Source organism: Mustelus asterias, chromosome 3 (assembly GCF_964213995.1).
Source record: "Mustelus asterias chromosome 3, sMusAst1.hap1.1, whole genome shotgun sequence".
Classification (NCBI taxonomy): Eukaryota; Metazoa; Chordata; class Chondrichthyes; order Carcharhiniformes; family Triakidae; genus Mustelus; species Mustelus asterias.
In genome coordinates, this window is record NC_135803.1 from 97,835,029 (window position 1) to 97,852,649 (window position 17,621).

Here is a 17,621-nt window from a genome sequence, read left to right on the forward strand (position 1 = left end):
AATAAAAATAAAAATTCGCTGTTATTATGCAGTCAATGGGGCAGCCACAGAGGAAGGGGGAGGGTTAGGATTGCCAACTTTGACGCTCACATTCTTGGGGGTTTCATTTACCTGCCTCCAACTGCCCCACACAGTCAAACAAACTTTCCTCCATCTCCAATAATTTAGAGCTGATAAACATTTTCAGAAATGTCCCTCTGACTGTTCTGCGACTGATGGGGATTCGCTCTTTAATTTCTGGAGACTTCCGGATCATGCTGGATGGTTGGTGACTCGTAAGGAAGGTGGACAATTGACGGTGGAGTTGTTTAGCTCCTTCGTGATGAGCAGTTCAGCCAAGTGCCAGAGTGACAGCAGTCGGCTACTGTGCAATTGGAAAGGAGGGTAGCACCATTGGAAATGTTCTCGCAACGGGCGAGGCTGGTTCCATCTCTCTCTCTCTCTCTCTGCTCTCTCTCGCTCACAGTGACCTCGTGTTCTTCCTGCTGTCCCTGTACTCTGCCCGTTGCAAGAGACGGTGGCCATTCCGCGACGTCTCACAGTCTTCCGATCTGGTGCGCGTGGTTAAGGCCAGAGGATTCCGGCTGACCACTAGGTCCAGTCTGTCCCCCGACTCTGAGATGAGAGGTACCGTTAGACAACAGTCAAAGTCTCGTGTCCTGATGTGGTTCACCTGTTGGTGGAAGAACATTAATGTGTTAGTGGGCCACTCTCATATTAAAAATGTTGGATGGTTTTGCTTTTAAAACTTCAGTTCCGGTGTTATTTGCAAGTCAAACGTACAACTGGGGTGAAGGCTCAGAGAACAGGCTCAAATTTGTCCTGGTTCTTTGAAATAGCTATATTTTTTAGAACTTCGTTCATGGAATGGGCCAACACTTGTTTCCCTCGAACTGAATGGCTTGCTCAGCCATTTCAGAGAGCATTTAAAGAGTCAACCACATTGTTGTGGTCTGAAGTCAGATGTAGGCCAGATCAGGTGAAGACAGCAGATTTCCTTCCCTAAAGAACATTGGTGAGCGAGCCAGATGGATAGATCTTTAATTCCCAATTTTCAAATGTCTCCGGCTGAGCCTCATTCTCAAAAAGGTGTCCTCTGTCCAAGAGTAACTGCCTTGATGTCATGGCTCAGTAGGCAGCACTTCAGCCTTGGAGTCAGGGAGGCCATGGGTTCAAGTCTCACAAAACCCTGGCTGACACGTCAGTGCAGTACTGGGGGAGTGCTGCATTGTCAGAGCAGCTGAGACGTCAAACCAGGCTCCTTGCTGCCCTCTCTAAGGTGATCGAAAAAGATCCCAAGGCCCAATTTCAAGCTGGAATTCTGAAGACTAGATTTTTGTTCCCTCATGTATTGACGATTGAGATGCTTCAGATGATGAAAGGATTTGAGCGGAGAGATAGTTCCTCTGGGTGAGTCCAGAACAAGGGGACCAACTTTCAGATTAGAGCTTGGCCACTAAGGGGTGATGTCGAAGGCACAGCTTCATACAAAGGGTAGTGGAAATCTGTAACAATCTCGCTCAAAAGGTTGTCAAGACTGGGAATGATTGACAATTTAAAACCTGAGATTGATAGATGTTTGTTAAGTAAGGCTATGGAACCAAGGAGTGGGGCAGGGCAGGGCAGGGAGTGTAAATGATGCCAAACTACAGATAGCCGCAATCTAACTGAATGGCACAATACGCCTGAGGGGCCGAATGGCCTACACCTGTGTATATGCTTCCTACGTGAAAACAGTGATTACATTTAACAAGTACTTCTTTGGTTGTAAAGTGCTTTGGGACACCCTAAGGCACAGAAAGGCGCTACGTAAATGCACATCTTTCCTTCTCACCTGCAATATCCGATCGTAGGGCTGCAGCCCACTGCCTTCAGCAGGACCATTGGGACGTATCAAGTTGACATAAACTCCTTTCTCCAAAAGGCCGTCAGAGATACTGAAACCAAAATCCTCACTCTCGGAGCCCTTGTGGATTGTGATCTGAGAAAAAAAGGAATGCTTTTACTTGAAGTAAACCTAATTGATAGTAATCGTTCCTGTGTATCCGAATGATGAGGGGTTCATTAACCTGGAACAGTGGGGGAGTAGGAAAAAGAGGCACCGGTTCAAACTGAAGCTTCAGGACTGATATCAGGATGTTCCTCTTCACACTGAGAGAAACCAACAGCTGGAATTGACCCCAACTGCGGGAGTCAGATTTCGGAATTGAAAACCCCTGGAATTATTTAAAACCCAGCTCAATGCAGCAATGCAGCAAGTGCAAGCTTCTGAATAGATGGCCTTCGAGCTTCAATATTTAAATATGTTACTAGCCTGTTTTATCTGCCTATCTCCACTTTGAAATGCTAAACTAATTCTAATAATGCAAAAAGTCACTTTTTGGGTAATCTGGGTGCAATAATGATAGTAAGAGTTTTAACAACACCAGGTTAAAGTCCAACAGGTTTATTTGGTAGCAAATACCATTAGCTTTCGGAGCGCTGCTCCTTCGTCAGATGGAGCAGATATCCACTCCATCTGACGAAGGAGCAGCTCTCCGAAAGCCAATGGTATTTGCTACCAAATAAACCTTTTGGGCTTTAACCTGGTGTTGTTAAAACTCTTACTGTGTTTACCCCAGTCCAACGCCGGCATCTCCACATCATGCAATAATGATGTCAGGTGATGCAGTAAATCTTAAACACAATCTTCTATGACTACACACATTATATTCAGGGTTTTAATACTGCCTTTAATTAATCACCATGTCAAACACATCCTCACAACATCCCAACTTTACACTGCGGCTTACAGGTGACTACGTTGCCACCCAGTGCCGGCTGGTTGGAAATGCATGCTCACTTAGCCAAAGTACTGGAACACACATTCATTCACACACACACCACATGCAGCAACGTCTCGCCGTTCACCCTTTCCTAGTCGGCATTTTCACTTATCCACACTTGATACTCTGTACACCGCATCTCGCCCACCACGTCAGCAATATTCGGTTATTCACGGTTTCTTTATGTTGAGGCATCCTCTCCTTCACCATCACCAATTCCCACCTCGGCCAGGGGGGCTGCCGATCTGTCGGGACTGAAGGATCTTCCTTTAAAAATCTGGTTGGGCATGTCAGCAACGCAGTGTGCCGGGATTAACTCAACTGATGGACAGATTCTTCACCAATCTTGCTCAGAGGCTCCTCTTCTGTTGTAAACGGGTACTGTGCCACAAACTGCTCAAAACAATGGTAACCTCACATTACTGGAACCGATCTAATTGAGACCTATTCAAAAGCATGGTCCCCGCTCACAATTTCACAGTCTGTGGGATTTTGTGGGAGTGGAACCCACAACGGATGGAGTTGACTACTTATTCATAAACGCACACACATACACACAGAGACACAACAACCTGTTAACTATGTTTCTCTCTCCGCCTGCTTTCCACACGGACACACACATGACGAAGCAGCCCACTTGATTGGCACCCCATCCACCACCTGAAACATTCACTCCCTCCAACACCAATGCACAGCAGCAAATATGTTGACCATCGACAAGAGATTCTGCAGCAACTCACCACGACTAATCAGGCAGCACCTTCCATACATGTGATGCCTATTATCTCGGAGAAGGGCAGTGGACACATGGGAACACCACCATGTTCCCCTCCAAGCCACTCACCATCCTGGCTTGAAAAGGTATCGCCATTTCTTCACTATTACGAGGTCAAACTCCCTAACAGCACAATGTGTGTACCTACACCACATGGACTGCAGAGATACAGAACAGCTCCTTATTACCACTTTCCCAAGGGCAATTAGGGATGGGCCTTGCGTTCCCCAGAATGAATAGAGAAACAAGATACACAAGAATGTATGCATGCAATAATCTTCCGGGTTTACAGATCTAGCTGCAATGAAACCCCTCTATCTCAATAAATGATTGTTACAGACCCATGTTTCTGTCCATTGTCACCAGCCCTAATTGTTCAAAACAATTATCCTGCTACCTGTCGTGCAAAGACTACTATCCTCTTCCTGTGTCCAATGATAAGGGGCATTGAGAGGGGTACACGGGGCATCTGTGACATGGTCGGTGCCCTCCTCATACAGCCTTTGAAACTTGCAGACAACGTGAGTTTTTCATCCAGGGTTGGTGAGCAGTCCTTGGGATTGCAAGGTCTTTGCTGGATAGTGTCATGGTGTTTGTTCTGCATCTTGGGGTGGCACGGTGGTTAGCACTGCTGCCTCACAGTGCCAGGGACCTGGGTTCAATTCTGGCCCTGGGTCACTGTCTGTGGGGAGTTTGCACGTTCTCCCCGTGTCTGCGTGGGTTTCCTCCGGGTGCTCTGGTTTCCTCCCAAAGTCCAAAGATGTGCGGGTTAGGTTGATTGGCAATGCTAAATTGCCCCTTAATGTCAGGGGAACTAGCAGGGTAAATACATAGGGTTAGGGGGATAGGGCTTGGGTGGGATTGTTGTCGGTGTAGGCTCGATGGGCCGAATGGCCTCCTCCTGCACTGTAGGGATTCTGTGATTCTATTCAGCAAGATCAGAATCATGGAAGAATCTTTCACTGACACCTCTCTCTCTCTCTTCCTCTCTCAGACTGCTCCACAATCAGTCACCCTCTGCCCCAAGGCCTGAAATGTTGGGAGGCACTAGCGATGGAGACTCACCTTGTGCAATTCAACAGGAGTGGGTGATGTTATTTCCTTAATCTCTTCTTTGATCCTGTTCAGTTCCAATCTTTTGTCCTTGGCCAGCAGCACAGGCACTGTTCGGCTCTCACTCTGGCTCTCACTACACTGCAGTGAGCCCTCTTCCTGGAGCTTTCCCAGTGCTGGGTGATTTGTCGATTGTGTAGGGTGGCCTTCAATCCCCAAAGTCAGCTCACTTCCTGACATTATGGAAGCCTGTGGAGAGGTGACAGAGGTTCACAGCGCAGCATGTGTGGCAACATAGGAAACATGAGAAGGGTGGGAGGCCATTCAGCCCAATTTCCATTCTGCCCCTTTATGGCATTTTAACTCACTCTATCTGCCTAAGTTCCATGCCCTTGAATGTGCTTCCCTAACCAAAATAATCCAGATCAGATTGGATTTCAGTGGACTCTCAGCAACACTGTTGAGGAAGAGGGTTCTGGATTCCATGTCATTGTGTGACAAAATGTTCCTGAACAGCAAATTTTAAGGTTAGTCCCCTCCCCTTATTCTGATCTCCCTCACCAGAGGAAATAGTTTCTCCCCATTGACCTTATCAATTCCTTTAATCATCTGAAACACCTCAACTAAACCACGTCTCAATCTCTGTATCGATAGCTAGTTAAAAGTTTGGGGGAGGAATTCCAGATCTTCATTACTCTGTGTGTGAAAGAAAAATTATTCCCGATCTCCAAACACTTGCTCCACCCTTAAGATTGTGTCCATGACAACGGCAATTAGCCAGTGCCTCCACTGAATGACCCAGCAAGAACACGTGTGATGTCCTGTGGAGCAGAGGGTAGTGACCCTGCCCCTGAGCCAGAGGCTCTGGGCTTGAACTCCACCCCAGGACCTGATGGCCAAGGAAGGTGCATTCATAATGCGGCAAAATAGGTGAAATTTCAACCTGCAAAATCCTTCCAAACACACCAATGACTGGTGGTAAGAGTGGGAGAGACTCCTGGTCAGCCACGCTTGATGTGGAGTGACGCCCCTCAAGGTATAAGCTTCTGGCGACAGACTAGCAACCTGTTCTGGGAATTACTAGCTATGAAAACAGAAGAAAGTCTGCCTTAGTGTATCAGTAAGTGTGGGAAGAGAATTGGAATTGGAACATGTGAGCAGGGAGAGATGGTAAAAGTATCTCTCCAGACTAGTCTCCTTTTCTGACACTTACATCTGCAATTCTACACTAATAAATTGGACAAGAGGTGAGGGTTTTTTAACAACAATGATATCCATTTTGTGGACATCCAGTGTCGATGGTGGCACATTCAGTGACTCTCTGAATAATGACCAATGTGAATGCCTCAGGCTACCAATGGTTCAATCAGTGAATGAGTCACAAAGCATTTTGGACCATGCTGCATTCCCTAATGACTTCATTCTTGTTGGTCACCCCTGGCTGGGAACTGTGTCAGCATGCTGCATTGTCTTTCTTAATGCTACGCATTGCTAGATATATGAATGAATTGGTGCCACTGTTCTTTAGCACTGCTGCCTCACAGCGTCAGGGACCCGGACTCGATTCCCAGCTTCGGTCACTGTCTGTGTGGAATTTGCACGTTCTCCCCATGTCTGTATGGGTTTCCTCCGGGTGCTCCGGTTTCCTCCCACAGTCCAAAGATGTGTAGGTTAGGTGGATTGGCCAAGTTAAATTCTCCCTCAGTGTACCCGAACAGGTAACTTCATTGCAGTGTTAACATAAGCCTACTTGTGGCACGAATAAATAAACTTTAAAAACTCAATGGGGGGTGCTCATAGATCATTCATTGTGTTTGGATCAAATCACTCCATTCAACTACAAACATCCTGTGGAACTGTTTATTGTACATATTTGCTGGGCGGCGGTATTTGTGAGGATAGTTGTGTACACCTTACGCCTTATATGTGTACAGGCCTGATATGTAGATCGAGTAACAGTTTTAACAACACCAGGTTAAAGTCCAACAGGTTTATTTGGTAGCAAATACCATTAGCTTTCGGAGTGCTGCTCCTTCGTCCTTCGTCGAAGGAGCAGCGCTCCGAAAGCTAATGGTATTTCCTACCAAATAAACCTGTTGGACTTTAACCTGGTGTTGTTAAAACTGTTACTGTGTTTACCCCAGTCCAACGCCGGCATCTCCACATCATGTAGATCGAGGCCATGGAGTGGGCTTGCCTTTGCTTGGCTGGGTCACCTTGCAGTGATTTAACTGCCATTGGGTCAATAATTGGCTCAGGGGGGACTTCTGCTCCTATCTGGGAGGTCGACCTGCCTCAGAGAGATGCCAGCCAATCAGATGGTTGGCGGTTCTGTCCCAGAAGTACCAGCAGGAGAAATGGCCACTGCTACAGGCAGTCCCCAACATCAAGGGGTCTTGTTTTTGGAGACCTGAGATTTTACCAGGGCCAGACCACCAGGCGTGAGATGGGGAGGAGGGTGGTTGTGGTGGTTGGTGAGGCAATGATGGCGCAGGAGGTGGGGGGAGGGGAGGTGCCGTCAGTTGCGCACAGCTTGCCTGAACACGAAGGACCCCTCCCCCTCATCCCACAAAACAGCTGCCAGGTTTTGCATGGTAGCCTCATCAAGTGGCATTGGCGCCCTATGCCTCCTGGTAAAACATTAACAGCAGTGGGAGAGAGGGTAGGCCACATGCATCTCCCCCTCTGCCGGTCAAACCCAGAGGAGGCAGGCAGTTGACAGACATGGCGGTGTCACCATAGCATCCGATTTTATGAACCCCACCCCCCATCAACACATGCCAACCAACTCCCAGGGGGTTGTAACACTCCACTCATAGTTTTTACACTTATGTGTCTTTATAAGAATTGGGCGGTATACCACCCATGAGGAGAGAGCTGTCAGTCTAGAGGTATCGGGCATGAGGCCTGTCAGCTGGGTGCCAAACTGCCAATGCAGATTGACTGTGGCTATTGACAGCCAGAGGTCTCTATGACGATAGTCTCTCTCTGCACAACCAGTGTTGGACTCGGGCAGTAAGGTGGGAATTTACCATATTATCTCAAGGGCCAACGTTGAGATATCGCAAAAGGGAAGAGAAAAGAAAGTGAACTTGATAAATTGTGTAGAACTCCATAAAACATACAGCACACAAAGTTGTCATTCAGCCCTACTGGTCCATGCTACATGTCATCCTACTTCACCTGACTTTATCTGATCACATGTCCATCCCTTTTCCCCTCATGTAGTCACCTACTTTCTTCTTAAAGAATCTGTGAGCAGGAGTAGACCACATAGCCATTGAGTCTGCTCCACCATTCAATACCATCATCCAGGGCTTCAACTCCACTTTTCCACCCACTCCCCATATCCCTTAATTCCCTGGGAGACCAAAATTCTGCTTTCCCAGCCTTAAATGTATTCAACATTGGAGCATCCACAATCCTTTGGGGAGAGAATTCCAAAGATTCATTGAGTGAAGTAATTTCTCTTCATCCAGTCCTAAATGATCACCTCCCTTATCCTGAGACCACGCCCCTGTGTTTTAGATTCACTGACCAGTGGATACAATCTCTCAGTGTCCAATTTATCAGACCCCTTCAGAATTGTATAGCTTTCAGTGAGATTGCCTGTTCTTCTTCTAAACTCCAGTGAACAGAAACCCAATTTACTCAGCCTTCCATTCTAGTACAACACCCTTATCCCTGGGACCAATCTAATGAACCTAAGCCACTCGCCTATGCTGTGTAAAAGGTTCCAGAGTCTCACCACTCTCTGAGTAAAGACCTTTCTCCAGAATTCCCTTATTGGATTTATTGCTGGCTATCTAAATACTTATGGCCTGCCGCTTTGGTGCCCTCCGCAAGCAGAGAAGACTGCCAAGTACTTTGGGACATCTGTGTAGCTACCAGATCAATCTATTCCATAATTTCTTTGACCTCCACCAGGTCACCTCACAGTCTCTTTCTGGAAGGAAGAACCTTAGCTTGTAAAGAGTAAATCTACTCCTTGGGCCAGATTTCTGCCCCCCAGTGGAGGTGGGAATGGGAATGGGAAAGAGAATAGTCTGGAATTCTGACCAGAAATTACAATTAGCAGTGCCTTCCTGACTCACGCTATTGTTGAGTTGCCTTTTCACAGGTTGGGAAGGCCTTGGGTGCGAATGCCGCACCAACTCATCTGAGGTCGGGGTAGCCATGGGATCATGGCTATTCTCGTATATTGCTGCAGATATTGGAAACCCTGATAAAACCCGCCAGGTTTGAGTACTTGTGACAACCCGCTGAGGAGTCTAGAACATTCTGCCAGGTCAATGTTCAGTGTTTTCACACCTTTAAATGTAGCTATTAGATGTTGTATTGTAATGCATTTTTTTAATGCAGGGACTGATCACAGGGCTTTGTCCTCCAAGGGTAAATTGACCATTACATTGACCACCATTCTCATGTTGGCAGGCATTACAATACTTTTCCCAATGGAGAAAGTGACAAAACATATTCAAAACTGTAGAAAACATGTGCTGGGAAACTCTCCTGTTATGCTTGAACTAAGATTTAAATGTCCAGTGACTTTTAGCTTTGTAAATATTGGCCCCTCTGTTGAATGGTTAAAAAGATTCTAAGCACTCGCTACACTCCATTGATCAACACACAATCTACTTTGATATGGAAACAAGACACCATCTGTAGCTTAAATAATAGCTCATCTGGTGTTTCAGTTTCCAGGACTTCATTGTTGATATTTCCCAAGGTAGCTAGGGCTATTATGAATGCTTGGCTGAGTTTAAAAGGGTCCAGAACCAGTTATCTCAGCAGGGGTGGTTGGGTGGGGCAGGGTAGGGGGGAGTGGTGGGGGGGAGTTGGGGTTGTGTTCACATCTTTATTGGCAGCTTTATGGTGCTAAAAGGATTCAATTTCTTTCACGTTATAAATAGATAAGTGTTTGGGTGGAAAATGTGGCGAGCTGCCTAAAAGTCCATTCAATTCAGTGGGAGGGACCATAAAATTCAACCCTTTCATTTTATAACAAGGAGACCATTTGAGGGGATTTACATTTTTGAATGTTTTTTATGGATGAGAGTTTCATGCAGTATCAAATGTCTTTGAATATGACAACTCTATTAGAGTGTTAGAAGTTTATTTGTTTTTAAATGTCCATTTCAAAAACATCCTGACTGCTGACTGACATGGTGATATGGGAGGGCATAGGGTGGCATGAGGGCATGAGGTAGCAAGTGGAGTATGAGGGGTATGGAGGGGCAAGAGGAGCAAGGGGGGCATGGAGGATGCATGGTGATATGAGAGGACATAGGGTGGCATGGTGTATGAGGGCATAGAAGGATCAAGGAGATTGTGAGGGGCCGTGGATGGGGAGTCTGAGGGAGCATGGAGATGGTATTTGGGTATGAGAGGGCATAGGATGGCATGGGGTATGAGGTGCATGGAAGGGGCAAGGGGAGTGTGAAGTGGCATGGAGGAGGCATGGGAGATATGGGGGGCATGGAGGGATGGGTGGTGGGATGAGGGGTGTTGAGAGGCTGAAAGGTGATTGTTGGGGGCATAAATACTATGTTGGAGAGTTGGGCAAATATTCCAGTGAACCTTTTAACCAGTCCACCTTGGCACCTGCAATCCTCCGACATTGCCTCAGGGCATGGAAAACCCAAACCCTGCCCACCCACATCTCCAGGAGAGGAAAACGTGGCAGGAATGGGCTGAGGTGACGGGCCCGGCTTTCTGAGCCCGGGAGGTCGCCCGCTCACATTTCCCGGGTCCAGAATGAGAATCCAATTGCTTTTGCAACTCTAACATTTGATAACCAATGACTGGTGGTCTATCATCTGAGACAGGGTCTTGAGTTTGTAATTCCCCACCCACCACACCTAACTGCACCTAATATATTTTACTGCAGTGCTCTGTTCACTCCCTGGGTCTCACTACATTTAAGAAGAATGAAATAACTTGCATTTGTATGTGTTGGCCTGAAGACATGCCAAAATTATTTTCTTTGAAAAGTGTAGGCACTTGGGGATCACAGCAATCAATTTACACACTACAAACTTCTACAAACAGCAATGTAATAAATGAGTGTTTTTCAGTCAATGTTGCTCGAGGGATAAATGTTAGCCAGGACACCAAGGAAAGCTGCTCCTTTAACATAGCACCATAAGATGTATGACATCCACCATGGAAGGGAACTCGGTTAAACAATGCAACATTCCCTCTGTACTGCACTGGAATGTCAGTCTAGATCTTGTGCACAAGTCTCTGGTTTGGTACCTTACATACATCTTTTTAAAAATTTGTTCATGGGATGTGTGCGTTGTTGGCTGGGCCAGCATTTATTGCCCATTCATGAGGGCATTTAAGAGTCAACCACACTGCTTTGGCTCTGGAGTCACATGTAGGCCAGACCAGGTAAGGATGGCAGATTTCCTTCCTTGAAGGACATTACTGAACCAGATGGGTTTTTACGACCATCAACAATGGTTCCATGGTCATCATTCAACTTTTAATTCCAGATTTTTATTGAATTAAAATTTCAAACCCAGGTCCCCAGAGCATTACCCTGGCTCTCTGGATTACTAGTCCATTGACAATACCATTATGTCACTGCCTCCCATCTAGGATAGAGATAAAGGTAAGATAGATACTAGTTGACAAGAACATGAAACTCTGAGGAGACAGTGGCTGAGTGGTAGTGTCACTGGTAATCCAGAAGCCCAGGCTAATGTTCTGGGGACACGAGTTCTAATCCCCACGGCAACTGCTAGAATTTAAATTCACTTAATAAATCTGTAATTCTAAAGCTAATCTCAGTAACTGATTGTTGTTAAAACCCATCTGGTTCACTATCGCCTTTAGGGAAGGAAATCCCTCATCCTTACCTGGTCTGGCCTACACGTGACTCCAGATGAACAGCAATGTGGTTGACTCCCAACTGCCCTCTGAAATGACCTAGCAACTCACTCAGTTCAAGGGAAAATAGCGAAGGACAATGAATGCTGGGCTTGCTAGCGATACCCACATCCCATCAGAGAATAAAGGAGAAAGACTGAACTTAGGGAAAATAACTAGAGTAAAAAGCCCAGGAGATAGCAGAGACGTTTAGACTATAATCCCAGGTCTGATTGCTGTCCTGTACAGTTGTTGCCAGAACTGGAGGTTTATTCTGTAAAAGGATGTGGTTCTAATCTGCTGTTACAAGCCTGGCTCTTCCCGCGCAGTCAGCAAGCAGGCTCCCACATGGTGCACTGGGGGAGAGTATCCGGTGATACCACCATCCCAGCAGGAGCAGCAGAGAGAGAGAAAATTGGCAGAGGGGAAAAATGAATTATTTCTTAACAAAAAGATTTTTGAAAAAAGATGTGAACAGGACAACTTCATTGAAGCTGACAGCAATGAACTGAGGAAGATGTGGAGGCAGTGAGATATTGCTGAGAGGAAAGGGAGCAAACAAGACTCATCTCCGTTGAGGGTAAAAAAAGATAGTGGATTTGAAATAGGCAAAATAATGCTGTACTCAGTTACACATAGTGCAGTGTGTTCATCAGCAGTGGCCATTCAATAGCACTGCGATGTTTAAGTTGCAGCATGGTAACAGAGTATGGACACCTTCTGCACCTTCAACAAATACCTTTGAGAGGCTCAGATGGTTTATATATAGAATAAGAGAGAGCTGGGAGTGAGCTCCTCCTCCCTCAGGTACCAAATTTTAAGAGGGTGCTGGCAACCAGGGACTTCCATTGGGTTAGTCCATGATTACACTTGACAAAGTCATAGTGGCACAGTGCTTAACACTGCTGCCTCACAGCGCCAGGGACCCGGGTTTACTTCCCGGCTTGGGTGACTGTGTGGAGTTTGCACATTCTCCCCGTGTCTGCGTGAGTTTCCTTCGGGTGCTCCAGTTTCCTTCCACAGTCCAAAGACGTGCAGGTTAAGTGGATTGGTCATGGTAAATGTGTGGGGTTACAGGGATAGGGTGGGGGAAGAGGGCCTGGGTAAGATACTGTCAGAGAGTCGGTGCAGACTTGATGGACAAAATGGCCTCTTTTGCACTCTAGGGATTCTAAAGTCCTGCAGTGGTTTGTTGTTGCCTTCTACAGTGTGGCTGACCAGGAAGCTCTCCCGCTCTTTACCACCTGCCATTAGACATACTGCATGGATTTACAGGTTGATAATCAACCAGTTTGGCCACAGCATGAGCACATCTTCTGTGGCCATCACGTCCTGGAGTGGGACTTAAACCCAGAGCTTCTTGCCGAGAGGCAGGGACACTACCCACTCCAGGAGGGAGCTGCAGACTGAAATCTAATCCAGAGGTTAGCACTGTTGTCTCACAGTGCCAGGGACCCGGGTTCAATACCAGCTTTGGGTGACTGAATGGAGTTTGCACATTTTCCTTGTATTTGCGTGGTTTTTCTCCAGGTGCTCCAGTTTCCTCCTGCAGTCCAAAGATATGCGGGTTAGGTGGAGTGGACATGGTAAATTGCCCCTTAGTGTAGCTTAAGTGGATTAACTATAGTAAAATGTGTGGGGTTATGGGGATAGGGAGGAGGGAAGAGTCTGAGTGGGATGCCCTTTCAGAGAGTCGGTGCAGATTCAATGGGTTGACTGGCCTTTTTCTGCATTGTAGGGATTCTATGGTTCTATTTATAGAATACCATATAATGATAGAATCCCTCCAATGTAGAGTAGAAGACTCAGGAGCAAGTTACAGACTGGAACCCATCATAAAAAAACCATCCAAATCAATAATGTCCTTTAGAGAGGGAAATCTGCCATCCTCACCAGGACTGGACTACATGTGACTCCAGATCCACAGCAATGTCGTCGACTCTTAACTGCCCTCTGAAATGGCCAACAAGCCATTCAGTTCAAAGGCAATTAGGGATGGATAACATCCCTTGTCAGACACTCCCATATCCTCTGAAAGAATAAATTCAATTACCATCCCCTCTATATTGTCATGGAATTGCATCTTTTGGATTTCTCATTTCCATTAACTATCTGGCCATGTGGGGTGGCCTCTCTGTCTCCCTGTGTCCCATACAAATCCCAGTGGCTCACCCTCCAATGCAGCTGGTCACTCAGTTGGCTTGTCCACTTCAAGTGATCTTGTTCGCTCCATTGCCCATCCTCTTCCTGCTCTAGGATCACCTTGGAGACCAAGAGGAATCCGAAGTACCTCTTCTTCAGCAGGTAAAGGATCTCCCCTTGGCCCCTCCCCCAACCCCTAGTGCCCCATCACCTTTGTTCAGACTCTTCATTTCACTTCAAACATCAAGAATGAGTTTCATCATTTCCATCAATTGAATTGCCCTGTTTGACGTTGAGCTGAGCTTTGTGCATTATCCGTCAGAAAGACTGTCTAAACCTTGCCCTGTACCATACCCTGCTCCCACCAAGAACCATTTGGGTGACAGGCAAGAAAAGCAAAGTGATTGGCCAAAATAAAACTGACATCATGAGGAAATGGTCTAGCGTTTAGTTTGGTTTTTAACAGTGAAACACAGATGGAGCAAAAGGTAAGAGTGGGGAGGGGAAGTGAAGTGATGCGGGGAGCTTCAACCCCTCTGTACCCATGGAAACTTCCAGGCTAAACTTCTAAAACTTCTCCTTCAGGTTCAACAACCCAGTTCGACCCAAGACAAACTCCATCTCGCCCAGATCTCCACGGCCTGCATCCCATCTTGTACTAACCAGTGAGATACAACTAAACCATATGCATTTTTGCAGTGGTAAGTATAAGGCCTTAATTTCCATCTACGGGCTTAGCCTAATGGGACTTGGCACATCTCACAATCAGAAGATCGGGCTTCAATTCCCCTCACTGGAACCAGCAGCCGTAACTGAGGTGAAATGTTTCAGTACGGTATCAGCGTTCCGGGAGGAGTATCAGTATTGATTTAAGACCTCAATGTTCTACCATGTTAAGGATATGGAGCAAAGATGGGTAAATGAAATTGAGGTTCAGATCAGCTCTGATATCATAGAACCATAGAACATTACAGCACAGAAACAGGCCTTTTGGCCCTTCTTGTCTGTGCCGAACCATTTTTCTGCCTAGTCCCACTGACTTGCACCTGGACCATATCCCTCCACACCCCTCTCATCCATGTACCTGTCCAAGTTTTTCTTAAATGTTAAAAGTGAGCCCGCATTCACCATTTCGCCTGGCAGCTCATTCCACACTCCCACCACTCTCTGTGTGAAGAAGCCCCCCCTAATATTCCCTTTAAACTTTTCCCCCTTCACCCTTAACCCATGCCCTCTAGTTTTTTTCTCCCCTAGCCTCAGTGGAAAAAGCCTGCTTGCATTCACTCTATCTATACCCATCATAATTTTATACACCTCTATCAAATCTCCCCTCATTCTTCTACGCTCCAGGGAATAAAGTCCTAACCTATTCAACCTTTCTCTGTAACTCAGTTTCTCAAGTCCCGGCAATATCCTTGTAAACCTTCTCTGCACTCTTTCAACCTTATTAATATCCTTCCTGTAATTAGGTGACCAAAACTGCACACAATACTCTAAATTCGGCCTCATCAATGTCTTATACAATCTCACCATAACATTCCAACTCTTATACTCAATACTTTGATTTATAAAGGCCAATGTACCAAAAGCACTCTTTACGACCCTATCTACCTGTGACGCCACTTTTAGGGAATTATGTATCTGTATTCCCAGATCCCTCTGTTCTACTGCACTCTTCAGAGTCCTACCATTTACCTTGTATATTCTACCTTGGTTTGTCCTTCCAAAGTGCAATACCTCACACTTGTCTGCATTAAACTCCATCTGCCATTTTTCAGCCCATTTTTCTAGCTGGTCCAAATCCCTCTGCAAGCTTTGAAAACCTTCCACACTGTCCACTACACCTCCAATCTTTGTATCATCAGCAAATTTGCTGATCCAATTTACCACATTATCATCCAGATCATTGATGTAGATGACAAACACCAATGGACCCAGCACTGATCCCTGTGGCACACCACTAGTCACAGGCCTCCACTCAGAGAAGCAATCCTCCACTACCACTCTCTGGCTTCTTCCATTGAGCTAATGTCGAATCCAATTTACTACCTCCCCATGTATACCTAGCGACTGAACCTTCCTAACTAACCTCCCATGAGGGACCTTGTCAATGGCCTTGCTGAAATCCAAGCAGACAACATCCACATCCTTCCCTTCATCCACTTTCCTGGTAACCTCCTCGAAAAACTCTCATAGATTGGTTAAACATGACCTACCACGCACAAAGCCATGTTGACTCTCCCTAATAAGTCCCTGTCTATCCAAATATTTGTAGATCCTATCTCTTAATACTCCTTCCAATAATTTACCTACTACTGACGTCAAACTTACCGGCCTATAATTTCCCGCATTACTTTTTGAGCCTTTTTTAAACAACGGAACAACATGAGCTATCCTCCAATCATCCGGCACCTCACCCGTGGATACCGACATTTTAAATATATCTGCCAGGGCCCCTGCAATTTCAACACTAGTCTCCTTCAAGGTCCGAGGGAATACCCTGTCCGGTCCTGGGGATTTATCTACTCTGATCTGCCTCAAGACAGCAAGCACCTCCTCCCCTTTAATCTGTACAGGTTCCATGACCTCCCTACTTGTTTGCCTTATTTCCATAAACTCCATACCAGTTTCCTTAGTAAATACAGATGCAAAAAACCCATTTAATATCTCCTTCATTTCTTTTGGTTCCATACATAGCCGACCACTCTGATCTTCAAGAGGACCAATTTTATCCCTTACTATCCTTTTGCTCTTAATATACCTGCAGAAGCTCTTAGGATTATCCTTCGCCTTGTCTGCCAAAGCAACCTCATGTCTTCTTTTAGCCCTCCTGATTTCTTTCTTAAGTAGTTTCTTGCACTTTTTATACTCCTCAAGCATCTTATTTGCTCCCTGTTGCCTATACATGTCATATATCTCTCTCTTCTTCATTATCAAAGTTCCAATATCCCTCGAGAACCAAGGTTCCTTATTCTTATTCACTTTGCCTTTAATCCTGACAGGAACATACAAACTGCACTCTCAAAATTTCTCCTTTGAAGGCCTCCCACTTACTAATCACATCCTTGCCAGAGAACAGCCTGTCCCAATCCACGCTTTTTAGATCCTTTCTCATTTCTTCAAGTTGAAACTAATGGCGTTATGATCACTGGAACCAAAGTGTTCCCCTACACACACTTCCGTCACTTGTCCTAACTCGTTTCCTAATAGGAGATCTAATATTGCATCCTCTCTAGTTGGTACCTCTACATATTGATTTAGAAAATTTTCCTGAACACATTTTACAAACTCTAACCCGTCTAGGCCTTTAACAGTATGGGAGTCCCAATCTATATGTGGAAAATTAAAATCCCCTACTATCACAACTTTATGTTTCCTGCAGTTTTCTGCTATTTCTCTGCAGATTTGCTCCTCCAATTCTCGCTGACTATTGGGTGGTCTATAATACACCCCCATTAATATGATCATACCTTTCCTGTTTCTCAGCTCCACCCAAATGGCTTCGGTAGACAAGCCCTCTATTCTGTCCTGCCTGAGCACTGCTGTAACATTTTCCCTGACTAGCAATGCCACCCCCTCACCCTTCATCCCTCTGCCTCTATCCCGTCTGAAACATCGGAACCCTGGAACATTGAGCTGCCAGTCCTGCCCCTCCTGTAGCCAAGTTTCATTAATGGCTATAATGTCATAATTCCATATGTCAATCCATGCCCTCAGCTTGTCTGCCTTCCCCACAATACTCCTGGCATTGAAATAGACACACCTCAGAAGATTATTACCACCACACACAACCCTTCTATTTGTGATTTTGCATAAACTATTAACATCATTTATTTTCACCCCCGCTCCACTATCTGCTCTGACACTCTGGTTCCCATCCCCCTGCAAATCTAGTTTAAACCCTCCCCAATAACACTAGCAAACCTCCCTGCAAGTATATTGGTCCCCTT

At 45.9% G+C, this 17,621-nt stretch overlaps 1 protein-coding gene across 1 annotated transcript in view; it reads right to left on the bottom strand.

Moving 5' to 3' along the window:
• Positions 1-305: 305 nt before the first annotated feature.
• grip2b (glutamate receptor interacting protein 2b) overlaps positions 306-17,621 on the bottom strand; it is a 322,627-nt gene continuing 305,311 nt past the window's right edge. Inside the window, exons 22-25 of the mRNA XM_078203128.1 lie at positions 9,138-9,179; positions 4,666-4,902; positions 1,835-1,981; positions 306-673 (exon numbers count right to left, since the gene is read on the bottom strand). Coding sequence (XP_078059254.1) covers positions 461-673; positions 1,835-1,981; positions 4,666-4,902; positions 9,138-9,179 — 639 coding nt within the window. The 3' untranslated portion in view covers positions 306-460. The remainder of the gene's footprint in view (positions 674-1,834; positions 1,982-4,665; positions 4,903-9,137; positions 9,180-17,621) is intronic.